We start from the raw sequence: 25,031 nt of genomic DNA on the forward strand, positions 1-25,031 counted from the left end.
GAGGACGCTGTCGTCATGGATCTCCCAGTGCATCGGGTTCTTTTACAGTAAGAGAGTAGAAACCTTGTCTACCACACCAGAGGCTCACCAGGTCAAAGCAATGGCAGCCTCTATGGCACACTTAAGGGAAGTGCCTATCCAGGACATATGCAAAGCTGCCACGTAGTTGTCACTACATACCTTCACGACACATTACTACCTGAACCAGCAAGCAGCCGCAGATGCAACAGTGGATCGAGCTATTTTGCTGGTGGGAACAACAAAAGATTGTCCACAAAGGAATGTCAAGGTTGAGCTCACCCCTGTAAGAACCAGAATGAACTATGCATCTCCTCCAACACCAAGGGGTGCCCAACCTTTCAGCTGCGGACTCCCCAGATATCATGTCTAATTCAACCTGCTTATCTGCAGAAAAGAGCAAGTTTTCTTACCATAAACTGGATAGCAGGGTGAATTAGCCATGCTAACCCACCCACCTCCCTGGACAGTCTCCGGACAGTGCAATTGCAAGCTTGGATAAATAGTGAGGCAGGCTGGGAGCCACATGGTGATATGCACAGGCAGGTACACAGAGCTTAACTCTGGGTGCTTTTTGGAGCTCTGCCACCTAGAGGACTGGAGGAACGTCCCCCCCCATATATCATGCTAATTAACCCTGCTATCCATGGAAAACACCGTTTACGGTAAGCAAACTTGTTCTTCTGGTGGCGATATGTTCTGTGCCTGCAATTTCTGAGCTGCAGGCTTTGTCTTTCTGGGAGCTGTTCCATCGGGTGACTCCAGGAGCGATACATCTGTGTACTGTTCTCTCTTTCTTGCCTAAAGTGGTCTCGGATTTTCACTTGAATTGGTCTATTTCCTTGCCATCCTTGGATAAGGAAAGAGATGCAGAAGAGTGTTGCCTTTGTGTCCTTTGGATGTCAAGAGACATGTCATGCAGTATATGAAGGTTTCTAAACCTTTCCGAAAGACGTCTGTTTGTCCTTCATGGTGAAGGAAAGCAGGGCAAACCAGCTTTGCAGGATACAATAACTCGCTGGATTAAGGAGGTAGTCATGGCCACGTATGTGGATACTGAAAAGCTGTTGCCTACTCAAGTTAGGGCTTAGGCAGTGTTATGGGTGAGGTTAGATTGTTGTCTCCTGTTGACAATTGCCGAGCTGTGATGTGGTCCTCTTTTCACACTTTTTCCAGGTATTATCGTCTGGATGTGCAGGCCTGGGAGGACGCAGCCTTTGCACATGCAGTGTTAACAGGACCGCGGGCATCTTCCCACCCTATTTGGGAGTAGTTTAGGTATATTCTACTGGTTCTTCTACTGGTTCTATCTGTCTACATGCTAGGAAAGGAGAAATTAATACTTAATTGATGATTTTGTTTTTCTTAGTGTAGACAGATGGACTCGGCTTCCCACCCTTGGATGCCGAATGATTGTGTTAATGGTTCTCTTGTGGGGCTACATGTTCCAGGGGATTACTGATAAGTGTTAATCCATTCCCTAGATTGGGATGCATACATTCATTGCCTGAGTTCAGTGTTTCCTGTTGGTTGAGTACAGTAATGGTTGACTGTGGCAGACCCTATCTCTTGCGTTCCTATAGTAAGAAAGTTAGATTCAAAGTATAGAGTACAAAAATCACCTAGATTTGGGTTAATCCAATTACCTCGCCATTCTGTTAAAGAATGCAAAGAAAACAGATTTATTCAAATTTGTCTCCCAGGAAAGATCCTACGTTACTAGACATTTTGAAGAGAAAGTATTGCAGTGTTTGATGCTAACTGCTTGCTTCTCTACTCATCAATTATATATGGTTCAATATCTGCATGACCATATACAAAAACTAAACGCTTCCTTCAACCTACCTAAGGTGGAAATTTATTACCCTTCACTATTTCTAGATGCAGAAGAGTGCATACATTTCCTTTGATTTGTCTATGAATCATTTGATGCCATATTATGTACCTCATCTGCCTCAATTGGACCTTGATGCATGGACTGATTAAGAGCCAGGAGCATTTGTGACAACATTCATGAACAATTAGTGAATGTGCCTTGTCTAGGGGAGCATCTCTTTGGAGAAAATGTAATGGAAACAGTTGCCCAAATAAAAGCACAGAATTTAGTGGTCCAATACCTCTTGACTGGACTCAAGCAGCCCTCTTCTGCAAGACATTCCTACTACTCTTACAAGAGGCTGTAATTCCAAAGACATCCTTTTCAGTTTTTACAAAGGTACTGGATCCTGCCTTTTCCAATACAACAGCAGAAGCTTCCAGTTAGAGCTTGTCAGCATAAATGCTGTCAACCTAAGGCAACAAAACAGATCTAATCAAAACTTGGACAGTTTTCGATCCTTGTGAATTTTCAGCAGTTTTCCACTCTGGTGAGAGACAGAAACCTTCCTGTTTCTTTCCTGCATATATGAGACTAAAAGAATAGATGTATCTTTAACCTCTGATTGTGAGTGTTAGAAAATTTCTGTAAGAATGACTGTCTTACCCAAATTCTCCCCATAGAAAACATCCTTTTTTTCTATCTAGAAAATATAGGAATCATCCCTTTGGAAACTTCCTTAGCATTTCCAAGAGTGAAACTAGGGGACATTGAGGAAAATTAAGAAATCTTAAATTCAGTCTCCTAGAGTGATTCTCCAAATTTTCCATCTTCTGATGGAACAATTGATTAACTTTAAGGCAGAGTAGAACATTTATTCCCAATTCCATTAATTCTTACCCTGTTCCTTGGAGCTTACAGTCTTAAATGGAAAAGAGTTTCATCTTGGTGTGAGACTCCCTGAACCTGTTTCTGTGCCCAAAAGGATTTGCTTCAGTACTTATTCTTTCTCTTCGTCGGGTCTCGGTATGTCATTGGTCAAGTGCATCTCAGCTCTATTGTAGCTTACCTCATTCAAGTAGATGCAAACCGATCTTCATCTATTTTCTGGCCTCGAAGCTCATGAGAAGCATATAGCATATGAGATCTCTGGTCGCCAAGCTACCAATGCCTTGGAATCTTAATGTCATCTTGGCACAATTTCCTCACCTGGAAAGTGGTGTTTTAGTTGCCATCACATAGCCTAGAAGAGTCAGTGAGCTTCAAGCATTGCTTCAGGCAGTGGTGGAGTAGCTTAGTGGTTAGAGCAATGGGCTGTGGACCAGGGAAGCCAGGGTTCAAACCCCACTTCTACTGCTTGTGAGCTTGGGCAAGTCACTTTACCTTTCATTGCCTAAGGTACAAACTTGGATTGTGAGTCCTCTGGAGATAGGGAAATACCTACAGTACCTAAATGTAATCCACTATGAAGTGCCTGAAAAGCAGAATATAAATAAAAAATAAAATACTCTCTGTACCTGCGATTTTCCTTCCCCCCCCCCCCACCCCCCACACACATTAGTGGTGCTGTGCACTTGCCCCAAGTTTCTACTAAAAGTAGTTTCAGCTTTTCACCTGAATCAGTCCATTGGATTGCTCATGTTGTTTCCGAGACCTCATGCACATAAAGGGGGAGAGCATACATTCACTGGACTGGCCTATTAACTAAAGAGAACTCAACCACATCATCTGGCTTCTTAGGTTCATATGAGATGAAAAGTTAACGACTGGGAATGTTGCCAAGCGCATGTTGTCCATTTGGCTAGTAGATTGTATTGCATGCACATTGCTATGTTCTGGCTGGCATCCAAATCACAGACTGTCAAGCCTAATCAAGAAAGAGCCATGACTACTTCAGTGGCTCAACTAATAGCTGTGCCCTTTGAAGATAGCTGCAAAGCTGCAACTTGGTTGTCAGCTTACAGCTTCACTGTCTAATAATCTATCACAAAGTGAAAGTAGCTTTGAGCACGCAGTTTTATTTATTTATGTTTCACTGATTTATAGTCCACGATTCACAATGCACCAATGTGAATTACAATCAAGATACACAATAAAAATGCATATAATTCAAATGAACATATAACAAACAATTAAAAGCATCTAAAAATAAATAGGTTTTCAACGCCTTTCAAAAATTCATATGAGTTCAAGACCCAAAACAGAAAAGACTTTAGATCAAGTTTCAATTAACCTAACAAATGCAATAGATAAGCTATGCATTTATTAATGGTTCCGTTTTCCTAATCTGTACTCTATGGGGAGAGTCCAGGTTGCTTTTGCACTAAGTGCTCCACCATGAAACCCTCAACTTGGGACTCCCTATGTGTCATGACTAATTCAGGTCCTCTCCTCGATGGAGAAAGAAGGTTTGCTTTAATATACACTGGGTTTTCCATAGAAATGACCAATTAGCTATGTATAATGCCTACCTCCTCAGAGAGAAGACTTTCTAGCTAAAGCTAAGCTTTGCAATCAACTGAGGGGCTCACGAGGCAGCATGCATGCTGGTGAACTCACACATGCTCAGAGCTAAAGGTTCAATGAGCTAAGAAAGAAGGGTCTGTTCGACACTGTCAGATGACACCACCTAGCTGTCATGGATAATTCATCCTGCTTCATATGGAGAGCCCCATTAACAGGAAGCAAACTTACCTTCGGGTCGATCCTGTAAGGCCGCGGTAATAACAGTGCGGCAGTGTCAGGCGCACCCTTCCTCCCCGCACGCACAGTTCTATTCACTAACTCCCCGATACTCTCCTCTAATCGCATGCAAATGCATGCTGCGGCTTTAAAGCGGTAGGGAAGGGTTATGCCCGCGTAACCCATTTTACTGTATAGGCGCTTAATAACCAGGGTGCGCTGGTACCTGTCATTTCAAATGTCATTTCAAATGACATTTGAAATGACAGGCACCATGAAGTGAAAAAACAAATACCAAAATATGTAAAAACATGAGTGTTCAAAAAAAAAAATTTTTAAATACCTGTCGGAGGGCCGCGTGGGTCCAGGCGGCTGGCGGGAGCCGGGTGGTCGCGTGTTTAATCTAGGCCGCGGGCGGGTGGGGCGCCTGTTGCAGGCGGCAGCGGCGGGGGCGGGTGGACACGCGTTAGTTCGAGACGGCCGGCGGCGGGTGGTCGCGTGTTAAATCTAGGCCGGGTCGCACAGGCGCGCATTCATTCATCCAGCCGCCGGCTCCGCCTGAATGAATGCGCGCCTGTGCGACCCCTGCGATTCGGCGCTCAAGGCAGTCACAGCATTCATTCACTGCCGGTGGGGGCTGCCGGGGCAGCCCCCACCGGCAGTGAATGAATGCGACCCCTGCGATTCGGCGCTCAAGGCAGTCACATGCCGTGACGTCACGGCATGTGACTGCCTTGAGCGCCGAATCGCAGGGGTCGCACAGGCGCGCATTCATTCACTGCCGGTGGGGGCTGCCGAGAGGCAGCCCCCACCGGCAGTGAATGAATGCGCGCCTGTGCGGACCCGGCCTAGATTTAACACGCGACCACCCGCCGCCCACCGACCGTCTCGAACTAACGCGTGTCCCCCCGCCGCCGCTGCCGCCTGGAACAGGCGCCCACCCGCCCGCAGCCTAGATTTAACACGCCTGGACCCACGCGGCCCTCAGACAGGTATTTAAAAATTTTTATTTTTTTTTCTGACAGGTTTTATGTGTCCCACATCATTACATTTTCTCGATCATCTCTGTATCGCTTTTTTTTTTTATTGTGTTTTATTGTTTTTGAGTGTCTTAAGCGGTGTCGATGGATTTGTTACTAGACTCACAGTCCTAACTCCTACTAGGGGGAGGCGGTAAACTAACACGTTACGGCTGCGGCAAAACAGTGCGTTACTAATGAGATAACCTGAGCGCGCGTTACGGTATCGGAGGGGAATAGCTAATTCCTTCATTATACAGCTAATTTGTTCATTTACATGCCGGGTGGGGAAGGGTTACGCGTCTGTTTTAAGAAGCGCTACGGACGCGCGAAACTGGAGACTGTATCGCTGGTTTGCCTTACGCGTCCGAATTGTGCGCAGCGAGCTCGTTACAGACGAGAAATCTTCAAATGAATGTTACTGTATCGAGCTGCTTATTGGGTATTTAGGTCATTATCCAAAAGGATGTCAGAATTGCACCAGTGACAATTTACAAGATTCAAACATCCCCCAAATGGTATTAATGGTTTTATTTTTATGATCAATAGTGAGGGTTAAAAATCATCAAACATGTTTCACCTTTTCAGTTTTTGAAAGTAAATCTTTCACACACATGACTGTATATATTAGTTTTACAGATTTTGATGCTACAAATGCTTGGTCTGAGGAAGAAAATGGTCAGTTTAGCTAATTCCTTCTTGGGGAAAAGCAAGCTGTGAATTTGTATTGGATGAAAATTAACAATTCTGAAAAAGTTAGTGGTGGGAACTCTTTAAATAAGATGAGAAAAAAAATTACACTGCAAGTCCTAGTTGAACAAACCATCTGAGTGCTTTGTTCGAATATGTCCATTACGGTTTCTGCACTCTTAAGCCAGCTGTTTGGCCCCCTTATGCTCTTGTACTTTATTATTTAGGAACTGTGGCTGCCAAAGTATTAGGATAGCTGGTAATTCAGCAATTGAACCAAAAGAAAAAATGCAAGGAAGTGTGAATATGGTTTGGTCTCCATGTAATTGTTTACTTTGTTCTAAACTGTATCTTCTTCTGTTGCAGGTTAATGAACAGTTTGCAATTAACTTAATCGCTGAACAACCTGTAACTGAAATTAGCAGCCGAGTGATATCGTGTGATGGAGGTGGAGGAGCTCTTGGGCATCCTAAAGTCTACATAAATTTGGTAACATTTTATATATTTTGTGAACAGTTTCGTTCTCTTGAATGGTATATGTTAACAGAAGCATTTGCATTAGTCAAATTGTTCTAACTGTAATTTTAAATACCATTTTAAGTTATAACATTTCCTGCTCAGCTTATTTATAATAAATTTATGGATTTGTGGAAGATGCTTATAATTGTATTTATTTTCTTACTTACAAAGAACTATTTTTTTCTGCTCATTTATAACACTGGCATAAAAGCTTAGTATGATTCTTTTAGGAGATATAAAATGATATGAGGTTTATTGTCTAATGATGTAAACTCTTCAAAGAATCATATTGGGCTTGTTTACACATTTTTGAGTATTTAAAAATCACAGACTTAACAGCTGTGACCTGAAAGTAATGGGCAATTACCCAAAGACTATTTGAGGCTTATATTTGCAAAGCCCAATGAAAAAATGCTGTAACTAGTAAATAAAATAGCACACATAATAAACTTCCAAAGAAATACAAATAAAGATTAAAACCACATCAAAAAATGTTTTCGTGAACAAAAACTGTGTGTATCCATAAAATCAAATAAAAGAACCAGTTGAAGGCTTGTATTTTGAAAGGCTTGCTTAGCATGACTAGACCCAATGACTTTCTGAATAATATTATGATTTAATTGACCCTTACATCTCTTGGTGGGAGGTAATGGCTTGTTTGATAAGACTGAACAATTTCTAAAGGAATCACCTATAGGACACAGGGGTAGCCTGGGGCGGGGGGGGTAGGAGAGTGGGGGATTGTTAATTTAAAGGATTGGAAGGGTTTTGTTTTGGTTTTTTTTTTGGGGGGGGGGGGGGGGGTTCCCACAGAAATAGAAAGACAAAAGTTTTCTGATCTGGGGAATGGACCGAAATGGCCCTCCTCAGACCCGAAAACAAAATGGGGAGAAAAAAAAATGTTATACACTCCCCTAATTTGCTCCATAGGACACACAGACGCCCGGGGACAGAGTCTGTTTAGCACACACTTTTTTTTTTTTTCCCCCTCTGAATCCTAGGTGCGTCTTATGGTCAGGTGCATCTTATGGAGTGAAAAATATAGTAATTACAGCTCTCTATCAAAAGTTAAAACTATAAAGAACAATCACTAAACAAGAAACCAGATACTAATTTGAGTTAAACAAGCTTTTAGCTTTTTGAGGCTAGCTAATTTGGGAAAGAGATCTCATATCTTTCACATCCCTCTTTCTCAAGATTACATCACAGAACCACCTCGGACAAATCAAAAAAGAATATTCATGTTCTCTCTCTTTCACGCTCACAGGTCTTTGTAATGTAAACTTGTAACAAGCTTATCTCATATAAAATATTCTTGTTAGACCCAAAGGCATATATTTGTATCTTTTCTTCTTTTTCCCTGTCACTAGGAAAGTGAACTCTGGACATTGCACTAATAATAATCTTACTACAATACATCTCATACCATAAAATGTCAGCGAAATCTCATTGGGTCTTCAGTATTTAATCCTGGGGGAATTCTGCGCTACTGTGGAGCGCAGAATTCCAGAAGAATTCCTCTCCTGCACAGATTTCATATAGAATTTGGCAGGCCCTGACATGCCGCGAGTGGAGGCCGGACCCGCTCACGGAGAAGGTGGAGCCAGACCCCAGTGAGTGTGTATCTGTGCGTGTGTGTGTAAGACTGCGAGCCTGGGGGTTGAAAGAGCATGCGTGGTTGTGGGTGCTAGAGAGAGGGATCCTATGTGAGGAGATTGTGAAGGAGTGTGTATATGTGTGAGATTAGGAGCTGGTGTGTGAAAAAGGGATTGTGTGTGTGAGGGTGCTTGTTTGTCAGAGAGGGAGCCAGTGTGCAGGGGTGGGTGAGAGACTTAGGCTGCCTGCGTGAGATAGAAAGGGAGCCTACATGGGTGTGTGCAAGAGAGAGAGGGAGCCTGTATGAAGGGGGTATGTGTGTACACTAGAGAGTAGTGTGTGTGAGTCTGTGAGGGGCAGTACTGAGAGAGTGGTCAAACTCTGGGAGTGGAGATAAGAGTGGAAGGGGTTGAGCCTGGGAGGGGAGCGATAGTGGCAGGTGAGGAGAGGGCAAAGTGAAAGGAGACTGGAGAGAGGATGAAAGAGGATGAAAGAAGACACTCTTACAATGAACTTCTAGGGAAATTCTGCTCAAAATACTTAAAACTCTGCATCTTTAAATATTTTTCTGTATTACATTTTAAATTAGACTGTCATGTGTATTGTGTTACTTTGACCAATATAAACTATGCAGAATTTTAAGTTTGTGTGTGCAGAATTCCCCCAGTAGTGTTTGAAAACATCTGTGTGTATGCTGGAGACCCACTGACAGGAAGCATTGCCATTTTATAGTGTGATATATGATGTCACCAGGACTGCCCTGTCTCAAAATGGAGGATAGCATATGCAAAAGAAAGATTAAAGGATGGATTATTAGCTAGAATGCTGTGAATTAAATCTGGCTTAGCAAAACATGGAATTTTCTCTTCATGGAGAAAATTATATCGGCCACACATGTGGGCTATATCATCCGACAGTATGGATTCAAACCATGCTCTGAGTTCAGAAAGACCAAGAAATCTTTTCTGAGCATGCATGTGTGTTCCATGTAGCCTTCCCCCGAGCAAGTCTCCTCTTTGTCTTTTTTTTTTTCTTCTGCTGAAGCGAAAGGATGTTGTGTGCTCTCTCTCTCAGCCACGCATGTTTTCTGTTGACAAGCAGGGTTGAATTAGTCATAATGAATGGGGGTGATGTCATCTGACAGTGCCAAACGGACCCATCTTTCAGAGCTCATAAAAATGCTACTGAGCATGTGTGGGAGTTCTTGCACACATGCTGCCTCGTGAACTCCTAAGTCTGAATTTGTCAAGAGCTTCTGCTCTTCCTCCCCCGTAATGTTTTTGTTGCATTATTGGCTTGGGAGCTCCTCAACAGTACTTTTAAGTGCTACAAAATAAGAGAGAAAGATATACATTTTTAAACATGTTAGATTTTTCTCCGAAGAAGATGACAATCTGCAGCTTTAAGACAACAGTCTGTGGCCCTCTAACTTTAGGCTATTGTCAGTGCATAAGATACTTGTGGTGCAGGTGCCTTCATCAAACATGGCGTGAAAAGTCCCCATGGCACCAGGCCATCTCTTCTACCTGGACCCTAGCCCATCCAAGGCACCGATGGAAGTCTCAACATGGAGCTAAAGGCTCGAGACACTGGTGCCGATTTCATCCATGATACCATTGATGTTGATATGAGAGATGCCGGAGAAGATCACTTCAGCATAAACATTGGAGACCTCTGCACAGTGCCCAGCACAGAGCTCCTCTGAGCCTAATCTTACCATGGAATCAAGTATGGCAGCTTTTTTATAATAAGTTGAGGAGGAGCCTATATAGGTCTCTGAAGAGGTTGTCTCTTCTTCATCTCTGGCCCAAAGAGCATAGCAGCTGGTGAACCAGCTGACTGAGCTGGTAAAGAATTTGTTTCCTTGAGTCTTGAAAGCAGGAGAGGAATCTTGCAGTCTCTTCTATCCAGACTGTAAGAAGTATTCCCACAGGTTGGGTCTCCCCTGAGTTCCACACCAGTGCATAGTCCATTGCAAGAATTACCAGCTATAGGGGCAAGCTGTCTCCTGTGACTGGATAATTGGAGTATGATGGAGCTTTCAGATAGGTCACCTTCCTTCCTAGGCATGTCCCCACTGGGGCAAACATGGTCGTTGCCTTGGCCAACTTTGTCATCAGGATCATGTATCAGAATTTCTCCATTACTGAAGGATGTCCGTAATCAAGTTGTGGATGTTCCTTGTGCTGTGGACAGCTTGTGCAGTGGTAAGATCAGGGACACTGTAGCCGAGATCAAGGAGCTGTTCAGTCTCCACCAGTCAAGCAACCACTTTCCTCCAAATGCCTGTACTTTTTTTTTTTTTTGAGAAGTGTTCTTCCAAAAACACCCTTTCCACTCTTATCAGCTTCCTGTCAAGAGGTACCAGAGAAAAAACATTTGCAACAGCCACAGGTGAAACCTGGGCCTAGTTTTTGGTTATCCTAAAGCTAGACTTCCCACCACCTCTAGTGCAGAGAAGGTCCAGTCCTTTTTTTTTTTTTTTTTTCCAGTGTGAATGAAAATCACCAGAGAAGTTGGGTCCTGAAAATTGTGAAGTGTGGTTACCGATGGTTTTGTTGCCTTCCCATGACCCAGTGGTTTTTGATCTTCAGAGCCTTCTCAGTCTGCTGAGCTTTGACTGGAAGTGGAGTTGTTCTTGCTGTAGAAGGCAATAGAGCGAGTTCTTTTTGGGAGCATGGTCAGGGATTTTATTCCTGTTGCTTCCTTATCCCCAAGAAGACCAGAGAATTGAGACTGATTCTGGATTTATGAACAAGCTGCTGCTCAGTAGAATTTCAAGATAAACTTTCCCCCACATGATCCTCCTATTCATTCAGCCAATGGGACCAGATATGTGCCCTAGACTTCAAGGACACGTGCTCAAATATCAATCTTCCTTTCTCATTGGAAGTAAATCAAGCTCATGATGGAGGGATCTCATTATCAGTGCAAAGTCCTCCCAATTTGGCCTGTCTGCTCCTCAGAGGGTGTTCACAAAGTGTCTGGCAGTGAGAGCAATGCACCTGCGCAGGCTGGAAATCTGTCTAGACAATTGGCTAATGATGGGGGCTGGGGTGCTTAAAGAAGACCATGCGATGCCTACACTTCTTGAGTTTCCTAGTCAACTTTGCCAGAGAATTCAATTCATAGGAGCATGGATAGATTCAATAAAGGAATGGGCATTTCTCCTGGACAAAAGAGCAGTAGTGCTAAGGACCTGGTGAAAGACGTCCTGCAATGGGCCCAGACTCCAGTCAGATAAGTCTTGGTCAGTCTGTCACATGGTGGCTGCATTAGATATTGTCCCCACGACATGGTTGCTTGCTGTAGCCAGTCTCCACTAATATTGCAAACGTTTTTCCATCATGTCTCAATGATAGTTGGAATGAAGATTGCTCTGCATTGGTAGTTGAATCCATCTGTCCTGGGGAGAGACCTTCCTTTGTGGGGATCTATCATATCAGATAACTTTCAACCGATGTTCAATGCCGGAATCATGGCCCACCAATTTTATACGGTGCAGTTCTTGTACGATTGCCACTGTTAGAGTTGAGAACAGGAGACAAGCTGGAGTATCCATAGGCTCTCAGATGGAGGAGTGAGAATGTTTTTGCTTCAGTCTGTATACTATGAATTATTTGATACCACAGCCAGATTTGCAGCAGATATTGGAGCCTACCAAATGGCTTGGTTAAGAGCCAGTAGTCTGAGAGGATGTACATAGGTTGGCAGATGTGCCATGTTCTGAAGAAAATCTCTTTGGAGATGAGCTCTGAAAAGGTTGCCCAAATCAAGGCAAAGCATGTGCTGTCCTGACTCTCAACTGTCTAACCATCCTCATCGATACTTTCTTCTCTTTTAAGTACTCATTCTTCCAGAGATGCGCTTTCTACCAATTCCAGAGATATCATGCACCACCTGTGTTTCCCCAGCAGCAGCTTCTGACTTGTGGACTTTGATGTGAGAAATATCGGTCCAAACCCAAACCTGGGTCTAGTTTTTAACCAGCCTCAACTCTCAGTTCTTGACTCCTGCCATAGAGGAGAGGATCTGCATTTACCAGGAGGAATAGTAAAAGATCTCCCAAGACCATTGTCCTCAAGATTGTGGAGTCTGGTTACCATTTGTGCTTCACCTACCTTCCAGCACTACCTCATTGCTTAGCCTTCAAACCAGATCCATCTCACTGGAGACAGCTGTGCCTCAATGTGGAGTCTCATATAGCAGGCAATAGAACAGGGGGTTCTAATCCCACTTTTTCCTTATCTCCAAGACATCAATTATTGAGGCCTATTCTGGATTTATAAAGTCTGAACAAGAGACTTGCTAGAAAAATTCTAAATTAACACCCATACCATCTTGCTCTTCATTCAAGTGTGGGGACTTGATGTGTGCCTTGTATCTGAAAGATGTGTATGCCTACATACTTATTCATTGCTTTCACTGGTAATACCTTTTGTTTGGTGGTAGATCCCTCTCATTACCAGTACAAAGTACTCCAGAGAGTCTTCACCAAATGCCTGGCAGTAGAAGCAGCACATCTTTGTGATCAGGGCATTTTCCCCTACCTGGATGAATGGCTAGTGACTGGGTCTTCCCAAGCAGGCGTATTCCATTCTGCGCAGAAGACAATCCTGCTGCTTCAGTCACTGGATTTATTGTGAACTTTGCAGAATCAAACTTTGTCTCCACCCAAAGAATGAAGTTTATAGAGGTGTGGGTAGACTCTCTGGAGGAGAAAGCATTTCTTCCAGCAGATCAAGGCTTGCCTTCAAGCCTTGATGCAAGGACTTCTACAGAAGGATCAGGTCTCAGCCAGGGAAATGTTGGTAACATGGTGCCAGCAGTTCGTTTCTTAACCCGCCTCAATATGGGGATTGTTCAGTGAGGCCTCCACACTCAGTGGGACAAGTTTCTTTAGCCCTTATCTTCACTGATGGTCATAGCAGAAATGAGGGGGGTCACTCTAATGGTATCTAGACCCGAGCGTCCTACAGATGGGTTCTTCTTTTCAACTTCTACCCCATCAAGTAATGCTGGCAATGGATGTGCCCACTAGGGGATGGTGTATGCATACAGGTCCTTTCTGAACCCAGAGAATCTGGTTGTCACCAGAGAAAGAGAATTCAGATCCAAATCAACAATCAAATAGCCATGTTCTATCAGCATACAAGGAGGTATGTGGTTGTGGACCCTTTGCCAAGAATCCCTAGAATTTGAAAAGGGGCTTGAAGTTGCAAGGCTTTCCTTCAGGAAACCTACCTTCCTGCCTGGCATCTCAACACTGGATTGCCAACACAGTGGATCACCTCAGCAGAGTGTTTCATTTTTATGTGTGGTCTCTGCATCATGCAGTGGCAGATGGGCTACCCCAAAGATTGAATAGCCTATCGATCAATTTATTCATCTCGGAGCTAACAGGAAAGTGGAAAGATTTTGCTCCATTCATCGAAGCAAGTTCAGATTCCCTCCAGACACTTCTTCTCAAATGGGATGCAGAGGGTCATCTGTTTCATCCAAACCTTTTCCCTCTCAGCTTGACAGCATGGAAGCTGAGCATTTGCTAATTGCTTCACTATCATTGCCCAAAGAAGTTGAGGGCATTAAAGTTTCCACTAGGAAACCTTCAACCAGAAGAACTTACAATTTAAAATAGAAACATTTTCTACTTGGTGTCACAAGAGCTCCCTGGGCCCAGACTTCTTGCAAGCCAAGAGATTTGCTTCAGTACTTTCTCCCCCACCTCCTTGGGTCTCAGGATGGCATCGGTCAAGGTGCATCTTTGCCATAGCAGCTTACCATATTCAAGTAGATGGCAAACCAATATCCATACATCCTTTAATGTCAAAATTCATGAAAGGTTAATGGCATACACCAGTGCCATGTGATCTCAGCTCATGAAGCCTCCTTTGAGCTATTGGAGGTGACTTCCCTGAAGCTCCTCACATAGAAAGTTATTTTGCTAGTTGCGATTATGTCATTTAGGAGAGTTTGTGAGCCTCTGGCATTGTTTAATTGCTCACAGTGTATGTAGTTTTTTAGTTTTTTTTTTTTAATTTATTTAAAATTCTTATTAATCATGTCCTCAGCCCCATAGGGTTACCCAGTGCAATTTACAATATCAACATGCATAATAAAAACTGAAAGAACAATTTGTAAAAATTCGCATCACACTACAACAGAGTGGGTGCTCCACATTTACCCCAAGTTTTGGCTTTTCAGCTGAATCAAGTTGCGCTTGAGGATGAGAGGGCCCTATGTTTATTGGACTTGCAAAAGGGCTTTGGCCTGTTATCTGAAGAGAACTGGATTACATTGTCAGGCTTCACAACCTTTTGTTAATTATGATCTAATAGACTGGCATAACAGATGCCAAGTGTACTTTGTCCAACTGGCTAGTAAACTGTATTGCTCTTTACTACACTCTGGCTGGCCTCCAGATTACAAATGCTGCCAAGGCTTATCAAATGAGAACCATGGCTACCTCAACGGTTCACCTGTGAGCTGTGCAAAGCTGCATCTTGGTTGTTGGATCAAAGCTTCATGTTCCAATACTGTCTAGACAATCTATCGAGAAATGACATTGGGCAAGCAGTTTTGTGTAGCTTGTTCACACAGGAGTCCACTCTACATGGTGGGGCCTGGATTGTGTTTTTCAGTAATTGCTTCGCTGCAGTTATCAGCTTAGAACTTCCCACATGTCATGACTAATTCAATCCTGCTTGTCAACAGAGAAAGCAAGTTTGCATATGTAAACTGGATTCTTTAAACATGGCAGGATGAATTAGCCATGCCTTAATATACACCCTCCTCCCTGGAGAGTCTACTACCAAGCTAAAACTAAGCGCTATAATCAACTGAGGGGCTCACAAAGCAGCATCCATGTGGGATCTTTTGCGCATGCTCGGTAGAGAAAATCTCTATGAGCTAGGAGAGAAGGGTCCATTCAGCATCATTGGATGTCATCACCCACATGTGTATGGAGATCCCCCATTTTAGAGTAAGCAAACTTGCTAAAATACTCTAGATTAATACTGAAGCTTGCTGCTAAAAACCGTTTCTCTCCAGAATAACTATATATTATAATATATATTCAAGATTTATTAAAGTGTCCTAAAGTAGCAGAAAAATGTAATAATTATATACATGCATTTAAACATTCCAGTAAACACTATGGAGGACAGTTTTCAAACTCTGTACAATTGGAGAAAGTTTGTGGATACTCCTTTTGTACTTTGCACAAATTTTCAAAGAGAAAGTTTACACATTTTCACTTTGAAACTTATGATAGGTATAAAGTATGTACAGATGGACATATGCACCTGCTTTTTGTGCAGATATCTTTTTCATGGAAAATAACATAGATTTGAAAATACAGCCTCTGCTCATTTTCTTACTTTGACTTGAGCACAATTCCAGGTATGCTGTGTCTAAATACAACTGAAAGTTTGAATGTTATGGGATACAACATTTAGAGAGGGAGATTTTTCAGACAGCCTATTTATGTGTGTAAATTGCTATTTTACCTACCTAAATGGCTTTTAAAACTCTTTCCCATGCAGTGACTTTTTATATTTTTTATTTCTGTGTTAAAAATTCTCAGTTTTAAATGATATGATTATTCTATCTCGGGGCTATGCCACAGTTGTGTGCAGAAGTTTAGGCATCCCTGGTCAAATTGTGTGTTTCAGTATTCTAAGTGAACAGAAGGTAACACAACTTCTACATGGTACAGAATTGACATCTTTCTGTAGTTTTTAATGCAAAAATACTATTTATTTGCTGATCTTTAACATAGAAAACAATAAAAATCGGGGCATACGTTTAGGCATCTTTCCAGTTGATTCATTATTATTTAAAGTAAATAATGCCCAAGAAGTTGATTGACTTGTTAGGACTTCAGTTAGGTAAACACAATTCCAATGTTTAACAAACACTCTGATCTTTCTAACCTCTGAACATTTGAAAATTAAGATAATTAATTCACTCTTACAAAGCAGGGAAAAGCTAGGACCACCACCATTGCTTCTCTTGACTACTTTCCTGCCTGCGACTGGTCTTCAGTTTCTTGTGCACAATGGGCTGGATTTTGAAAAGGTTACGCGCGCCAGGCCTATTTTCAAAAGGCCCGGGGACTCGTAAGTCCTGGGACTTTACTAAAGGGGCAGGGTCAGGCTCCTGGCATAGCGACCATATTTGCTGCTTTGCCAGGGATCGCGTATAGACAGTTGGCCGGCGCACGCAACTTACACCTTCCCAGAGGCAGGCGCAAAAGGTAAAATAAAGGTCAGGGGGGGAAAGGTTAGGGGAAGGAGCGGGAAGGGTCAGGCTAGGGGGAAGTGAACGGGGAAGGCAGTGCGGCTTGGCGCGCGCAAGGTGCACAATTGTGCACCCCTTCCGCATGTTGATCCAGGATTTTATAACATGCGCGCCTGCGCGAGCATGTTATAAAATTGGGTGTACATGCGCGCGCAATCTTTTAAAATCTACCCCAATCTGTTTTATTCTCACCTTCATTATTCTTTTGGTTTTTTTTTTGTCCTGATTTTTCTTTCTCAATAACTTGTATATTATTGGTGTAATCTCCTTTTTAAGGTATTGGGTTTTAATTTTTAGCTGATTGGGAATCCAGAATGTGTTTCCATCCCTACACTCTTGTCAACTTTAAAAAATCTTAATATTGTGCAATTTAAGGAAGTATATTGGGGGTTTTTTTTTTTTGGTTTGTGTTTTTTTACTAAAATATTAAAATAGCTTGGTTTAAAGCCTGCTCAATTTTCTCTTTATTAATGCTTTCCCTTTCTTTTACAGGATAAAGATTCAAAAACCGGAACATGTGGTTACTGTGGACTTCAGTTCAAACAGAAGCACCATCACTAAAAAAAAGATGCGCCTCTGTGCATTGCAGAGATGTTTTAAGTACTGCAAATAAAAATATTTAACTATTTTTTTGGTTTAGTTTTGTTTAAATCTGAAGTTTTTTTCCTATTGATAATCTAAATTCTTTTAATTCTATGGTATTGAGTGATAAATACCTCTCATAAATGATTATTTAGATATGGGTATGGTCTGTTGGATTGTGATAAGAAGTGAAAAGAGCCCCTTTGTGGTGTCAGAACAGGTACCAAGGGGCATCGTATTGTGCATTCAATATATGGCCATTGGGTGCCATGGATGCCAATGCTTTTGGGTGCCGTGAGCTGGAGCATCAATGCCTTCAGGGACCGGGGTCTCCATGGGTGTTGCTGACCCTTGAAATTTATGGCCTTCGGTGTTAGTGAGTCATCAGCGTCTTTGGGTGCTGCTGGGTTGTCGATATCCATTGGCACTGGGGGGTGCCATTGATGGTGCTCTATGCTGAACATGTTGAGCAGCTGCAGCATGGCCAAGTGCTATCAAATTCCTGGGAATGGCGTAGGTAGGTGCCATACATGCAACTCATCACTGGTCGGTACCAAAAACACTAGAGGCACTGATGGACATGGTCAGATACCGCAAGACACCACGACAGAGCACCATGGGCACTGGTCACCATGGGCTTCCTTGACACCATTACGTGATGAAAAGGGTGATAACCAATTCACAACATCATTGAAAGAGCTGCGATCAACCTTTTGGAGAGTTATCAGGTACTATGAGAGTAATGCTGCAGAATGCTGCCCACCACCATGGACTGCCATAGTCTGAGCCCCAGTGGCACTGGGGATGCATTTATCACATTGTATATGCTGACTCCATTAGGAGTTAGTGCACATGCTCCCAGATGAGTACGGCGGGGATCATCTACTCCTCAAAGCGCCTCAGGCACTGGCAGGTGGCATTCTCTGTTGGGTGATGTGTGCAGCTGTGCCAGAGATAGCAGGATCACCGTCATCACATCAAGGTATCAACTTCTTCATCTTTTTGCAACTTAGGATGCTATGGGACACTAGAGCGAAGAGCGCCAGCTCACACTCTTTGCTTTTTGGCAGTTTGCAGCTGCTGACTCTAACAAGTGATGCTTGGTCCTTGGTGTGCCATGGGATTCTACCCACAAGCTTGGCAATGGGGTGCATATCTTCACTGCTGTCTGCAGGGCGAGGTAATGCTGCACGAGTACTGGTCATTGCGCTTTTCAATCAGAGGGCACTATTTGTCTAGTTGTCCTCTATGGGTATGTGTTTTTCCTTATGGTGAGCACAAAAGATTGTGCGCCACAGCCAGAAGATTGACCTAAGCCTGCGTTATATAAGCTGGAATACACAGAAACTATATATTAGCAAAATACCTCATGTTGGTCAAGCACACAGAATACAAAGCCCCCTCCCCAAATACAGAATAAATAATCACAAATTATATAAAAGAAATGTCTTGCAAAAGTCTTCAAATCCTGCCACATCTTTATACATTCTGCTGCCTAAAAAATACAAATCAAAAATGCATTGAAATAGGAGTTTGTTTCATTTATCTATAAGGGAAAAGAACGAGAGCGTGGAGGCCAAACAAAGTGAAACTGTATTAAAATTAATCAAAAGCAATTTTAATAATGCAAAAGTCACAATAAAAACAACAATTTCAATTAAAACCAAACAAGGCCAAGAGTTGGCACAGATGTATGCTTCGGATGTTATCACCTCATACAAAGGGGGTCATTTATCAAAATGCGCTAAGGCTTTTTCGCATGCATTAAGGGCTTAGCGCATGCGAAAAGCCCTGTTATTGTACCATAATGTATGGTGCGATGCAAATAAGGAAAATAGGAGGAGTTAGGGGCTGAGAGTGGGCTGGATCTGCCTGGTTGCGAAGAGCTATCGCACAGACTTAACGCTGATTTTTAACAACACCTTTTTGAATTGCGTTAGCTGCCGTGACCGTGCGGTCTCTCTCTCTCTCCCTCTCTCACTACTACTAAACATGGTCCCCCCAGTGGTTATATGTGGGAAATACAACAGGTCTGGCTCCTATCGCAAAGTCTGATAATGTTATCGCAATTTGCACTAACTTAGCTCTTTGCATAGGTAATTAATGCAAATTGCGATAAAATGAATATTTGCATAAACCACACCCCTTTTGCTATCGCAGGCGATATTTACCACATTTTGACAAATCCAGGCCAAAAATAGAAACAGAAGAAAACAGCATGCGTATAAATCAATGATATGGGTAGCATGACACAAAAAAAAAGTTTTTTTCCTCTATGGCTTGTTGCCTGTGTCTTTTTCTTTCACTGATCTAAACAGCATACTCTATTCTTTCATCAGAAAGTAACAATTCTAGAAAAATTTCAAACTAATTAAGGATAAAAACCCCCCCAAATGCTCAATTTCATAAGTCATGCACCCTTTGTCATATAAAACCCAAATTAGCTCAGCTTCAAAAAATGGCCTTAACAAGCCCCATAATAAAAGTTAAATAGAGCCCACTAGTTCAATCGAAATAGCTGAGATTATTCAAATACTCTTGGAAGAAGAATCAAGCCATTTCTGCTGTATGAAGAGAATTTGAAGCAAAGGACAAAATATGTTGAACAAGGAAATGCCAAAAAAACCCCCTCTGGGATAGCTATTCGAAGATACAGATTGGAGGAAGGCCACAAGAAAATTTCAATGAGTTTGACCCAGCAGGGCCCCAGGGGATATTCAGTCGCAGAGTGGAAAAGGTTTAGCACTGTCATAACACTGCCAACCCTTTAAAGTCTATTTCAGCCAAAAAAAATCCTTCAAAAATTGAAAGAAGAATCCATCCGAAGAAAATAAGAAACAGCTTAAGCATTGTCAACTTAAGTGAAAAGCATTGATAAGGCAGGCTGAGAGAATTTGAAATGAAGTTGGCTGTAGAGGCAAAAACTCATAATAAAAACTTTTTAAAAATATATCCGAAACAAGAAACCTGTGGGGGGAGTCGGTAGGACTGTTAGATGACCAAGGGGTTAAAGGGGCTCTTAGGGAAGATAAGGCCATTGCAGAAAAATTAAATTAATTCATTAGTTTTTACTAATGAGGATGCTGGAGAGAGATTGGTTCCGGAGATGGTTTTCAGAGGTATTGAGTCAGATAAACTGAACCAAATCATTGTGAACCTGGAAGATGTAGTAGGTCAGCTGATTAGTTTTAAATGTGCCACATGCTAACTTCATGGAGTGCCCCCTAGTCTTTCTATTATCCGAAAGCGTAAATGACCGATTCACATGTACCCGTTCTAGACCTCTCATGATTTTAAACACCTCTATCATATCCCCCCTCAGCTGTCTCTTTTCCAAGCTGAAAAGGCCTAACCTCTTTAGTCTTTCCTTATAGGAGAGCTGTTCCATTCCCCCTATCATTTTGGTAGCCCTTCTCTGTACCTTCTCCATCGCAATTATATCTTTTTTTAGTTGCGGCGACCAGAATTGTACACAGTATTCAAGGTGCGGTCTCACTAGGGAGCGATACAGAGGCATTATGACATTTTCCATTTTACTCACCATTCCCTTTCTAATAATTCCTAACATTCTGTTTGCTTTTTTGACTGCTGCAGCAAACTGAACCGACGATTTCAATGTGTTATCCACTATGTGCTACAACCCAAGATCTCTTTCTTGGGTTGTAGCACCTAATATGGAACCTAACATTGTGTAACTATAGCATGGGTTATTTTTCCCTATATGCATCACCTTGCATTTATCCATATTAAATTTCATCTGCCATTTTGATGCCCAATTTTCCAGTCTCACAAGGTCTTCCTGCAATTTATCACAATCTGCTTGTGATTTAACTATTCTGAACAATTTTGTACTCTGAACAATTTTGTATTCTCACTTGTCGTATTCCCAGATCATTTATAAATATATTGAAAAGTAAGGGTCCCAATATAGATCCCTGAGGCACTCGACTGCCCACTCCCTTCTACTGAGAAAATTGTCCATTTAATCCTACTCTCTGTTTCCTGTCTTTTAGCCAGTTTGTAATCCACGAAAGGACATCGCCAGCTATCCCATGACTTTTTACTTTTCCTAGAAGCCTCTCATGAGGAATTTTGTCAAACGCCTTCTGAAAATCCAAGTACACTACATCTACTGGTTCACCTTTATCCACATGTTTATTAACTCCTTCAAAAAAGTGAAGCAGATTTGTGAGGCAAGACTTGCCTTGGGTAAAGCCATGCTGACTTTGTTCCATTAAACCATGTCTTTCTATATGTTCTGTGATTTTGACGTTTAGAACACTTTACACTATTTTTCCTGGCACTGAAGTCAGGGTAACTGGCCTGTAGTTTCCCGGATCGCCCCTGGAGCCCTTTTTAAATATTGGGGTTACATTAGCTATCCTCCAGTCTTCAGGTACAATGGATGATTTTAATGATAGGTTACAAATTGTTACTAATAGGTCTGAAATTTCATTTTTTAGTTCCTTCAGAACTCTGGGGTGTATACCATCCGGTCCACATGATTTACTACTCTTCAGTTTGTCAATCAGGTCTACCACATCTTTTAGGTTCACCGTGATTTGGTTCAGTCCATCTGAATCATTACCCCTGAAAACCTTCTCCAGTATGGGTACCTCCCCATCATCCTCTTCAGTAAACACCGAAGCAAGGAAATCATTTAATCTTTTCTGCGATGACCTTATCTTCTCTAAGTGCCCCTTTAACCCCTCGATCATCTAACGGTCCAACTGACTCCCTCACAGGCTTTCTGCTTCGGATATATTTAAAAAAGATTTTACTGTGAGTTTTTGCCTCTACGTCCAACTTCTTTTCAAATTCTCTCTTAGCCTGTCTTATCAATGTCTTACATTTAACTTGCAAACATTTATGCATTATCCTATTTTCTTCTATTGGTTCCTTCTTCCAATTTTTGAATGAAGATCTTTGGTCTAAAATAGCTTCTTTCACCTTCCTTTTTAACCATGGCAGTAATCGTTTTGCCTTCTTTACATCTTTCTTAATGTGTGGAATACATCTTGACTGTGCTTCTAGGATGGTATTTTTTTTAACAATAACCACACCTCTTGCACACTTTTTTACTTTTGTAGCTGCTCCTTTCAGTTTTTTTCTAACTAATTTTCTCATTTTATCAAAGTTTCCCTTTTGAAAGTTTAGCACAAGAGCCGTGGATTTGCTTACTGTCCCCCCTTCCAGTCATAATTCAAATTTGTTCATATTATCACTATTGCCAACCGGCCCCATCAACCGGTACCTCTCTCACCAAATCCTGTGCTCCACTGAGAATTAGATCTAAAATTGCTCCCTCTGTCGTCAGTTCCTGAACCATTGCTCCATAAAGCTATCATTTATTCCATCCAGGAACTGTATCTCTCTAGGGTGTCCCGATGATACATTTACCCAGTCATACTGGGGTAATTGAATTCTCCCTTATTGTACTGCACTACCAATCAAGTAGGCTTTAGAGGTCTTGCCCTACTACCTGCTGGGATGACAGTTCACGCTTGTAACGGGACCACCAACCGCTCCTTTGGATAAACAGAATTAAGGAGTCCAATGCAAGGATGATTTTTATTTATTTATTTGAAATTTTTATATAACAACTATCTTTGAGTTCAAAAATTCAATTTTATATATATATTTGGCACTGCTAATACGCCTTTATTCTACATTAAATAGTTATACTGCTTATATTAAATAATATAATTTTTATGTATTACCAGTTAAACTATAATATTTATTTATCACTATGTTAAATTGTCATCTAGTTATATTGTTCCATATGTTCTACAGTTCTATGTAAAGCTCTGCTCTCTGTTGGGCAGTTCATTGTTTTATGTAAACCGGAGTGATTTGTAGTCCCTACAAGAACTTCGGTATATAAAAATTAAAAATAAATAAATAATTCATCAATGATATCACATCGGTTCACAGTGTAACGCAAACAGACGCCTGGGGAGCGTTTTACATCGAACAATTATAACATGTTAACATGAGAGTAGTTGAGGGGGGAGATATAAGGGGGAGAATAGCACTAAATATTATAAACAAGATTTGCAAATATACATTATGTACATTATGAAGAGATAACAAAATATAAAATTGGGCATAATTTGAAATGAGATGGGGGGGGGGTGGGGGGGTAAAAGGAGAGAGGTGGGGGAGGGAAAGGAGAGAGGGGAGGGTAGCGCAGTGGGGAGGGAAAGTGGGAAATTAGGTGTATGCTTTAGTGAAATGGTTCCTGGCCATATAATCCTTCAGCTAGAAAATACAACATAGGGCAGGAAAGGAAAACACCATTGCAGATTTCCTGTCCAGAGAGGTGTCCCTGATACAGGCAGGTGCTCACGCCAATAAGGGCGAGCTAAGGGGGAAGGTATTGAGGGAGTCTATAGGAAACTCCTCAGACCAACCTTAATGGACCGCACACAGCTGTCTTGCCTAGTGTTCCTCAAGATCCAAACCCATAAGGAATCCTGGGTGAAGGGAGGAGCCCCTCACCAGCGTACAAGAACTCCAGACCTAGAAGAGTTAGAGAGGCCCTGGGGAGAAGGGAGGAAGCAAGCCTACACTAAAATCCATGTTTGATGTGTATATACTACCTGAACGTAAGGTGAGCTGCATTTTTGTTTTGATTTGCTTGCACTGTAAATAAATTGCACATAAAGGAAGCAGCCAGAGTCTGACTCCTTATTCCTCCTGGTTGTTTCCCAAGCCACTATCACCAAAGTTACCACATAGCACAAGATAAAATGAAGTTTCAACTATTGTTCCTTCTTTTTCTCTTGATATATTGCTGAATTCATAACAAAGTGATAGAAGTTTGACTCTTACAATCACAACATATTTAAATAAAGATTTAACTGTGAGTGAAATTAAAAATGTTTCTCAGTTTCTGAGCTGGTGAGTTATAAGTTCACTGGGCTGCTATGAAAGTGTCAGAGTAGTCTAGTAGTTGACTTGGATTATGGAAAAGCTACTCAGAAAAAGATACTATTTGAGTATGTCAACTGAAGGTAGTACTTATTGAGAGTGCCCTGAAGCCTATCCTCCAAATTGAGGGTTGTTCACAGTTGAATAAAGATTTCCTTTTACACAGATATTCTTACTTGCTAATCTACTGATGGGTGGCAGCCATACTTTTGGCAAAGGTCCTTTTCATCCATAGAATCTCATTTGGCAAATTCAGTCATATGGTGATAGGTGTGGGGGTTTTTTTTATCTATAAGACTTCTATCCTGCACTATTGCCAATTCTAGGTGGGTTACAAGGTAAACCGTCATAAAACTTTATGAACAAAGGGCACCCACAGTTGTGCTCATAAGTTTACATACTCCTGGCAGAATTTGTACGATGTGTAGCATTTTAAGAAAACATGAGTGATCAGACAAAACACACTTCTGTTATTTTTAATGTGTTTCAGTTTAAACTATTAGGCATCACAGAATAGCAAAATCATTAAATAAACCATAGCAATAAGGGAAATAATAAAATGGTCCTGTTCAAAAGTTTGCATACTCTTGAATGTTTGGGCTAATAATATACATACAAGTTGACACACACAGTGAGATGGCAATAATGGTATGTATCCACAGCTGTGCCTTGTTTGATTGTACATTTCATACATGGCTGCTCTGACTTTGGTGGTTACTGAAGCATGGGGAAAGCAAAATAAATTGTCAAAGGATCTGCGAGAAAAAGTAGTTCTATTTTATAAGTCATGAACGGGATAATAGAAGATATCTAGAGATTTAAGAATGCTAACCAGTATTGTTCAAACTCTGATCAAAAAGTAGAAAATTATGGGT

The 25,031-nt window shown here is 41.7% G+C and overlaps 1 protein-coding gene across 1 annotated transcript in view; it reads left to right on the plus strand.

Moving 5' to 3' along the window:
- Positions 1–17,269, plus strand: part of NDUFS6 (NADH:ubiquinone oxidoreductase subunit S6) — a 45,747-nt gene extending 28,478 nt beyond the window's left edge. The window contains exons 4-5 of the mRNA XM_029587097.1: positions 6,592–6,714; positions 17,134–17,269. Of these exons, the coding sequence (XP_029442957.1) occupies positions 6,592–6,714; positions 17,134–17,202 (192 nt within the window). The 3' untranslated portion in view covers positions 17,203–17,269. The remainder of the gene's footprint in view (positions 1–6,591; positions 6,715–17,133) is intronic.
- The last annotated feature ends 7,762 nt before the right edge of the window (positions 17,270–25,031 follow it).

This window comes from Rhinatrema bivittatum, chromosome 2 (assembly GCF_901001135.1).
Source record: "Rhinatrema bivittatum chromosome 2, aRhiBiv1.1, whole genome shotgun sequence".
Taxonomy (NCBI): Eukaryota; Metazoa; Chordata; class Amphibia; order Gymnophiona; family Rhinatrematidae; genus Rhinatrema; species Rhinatrema bivittatum.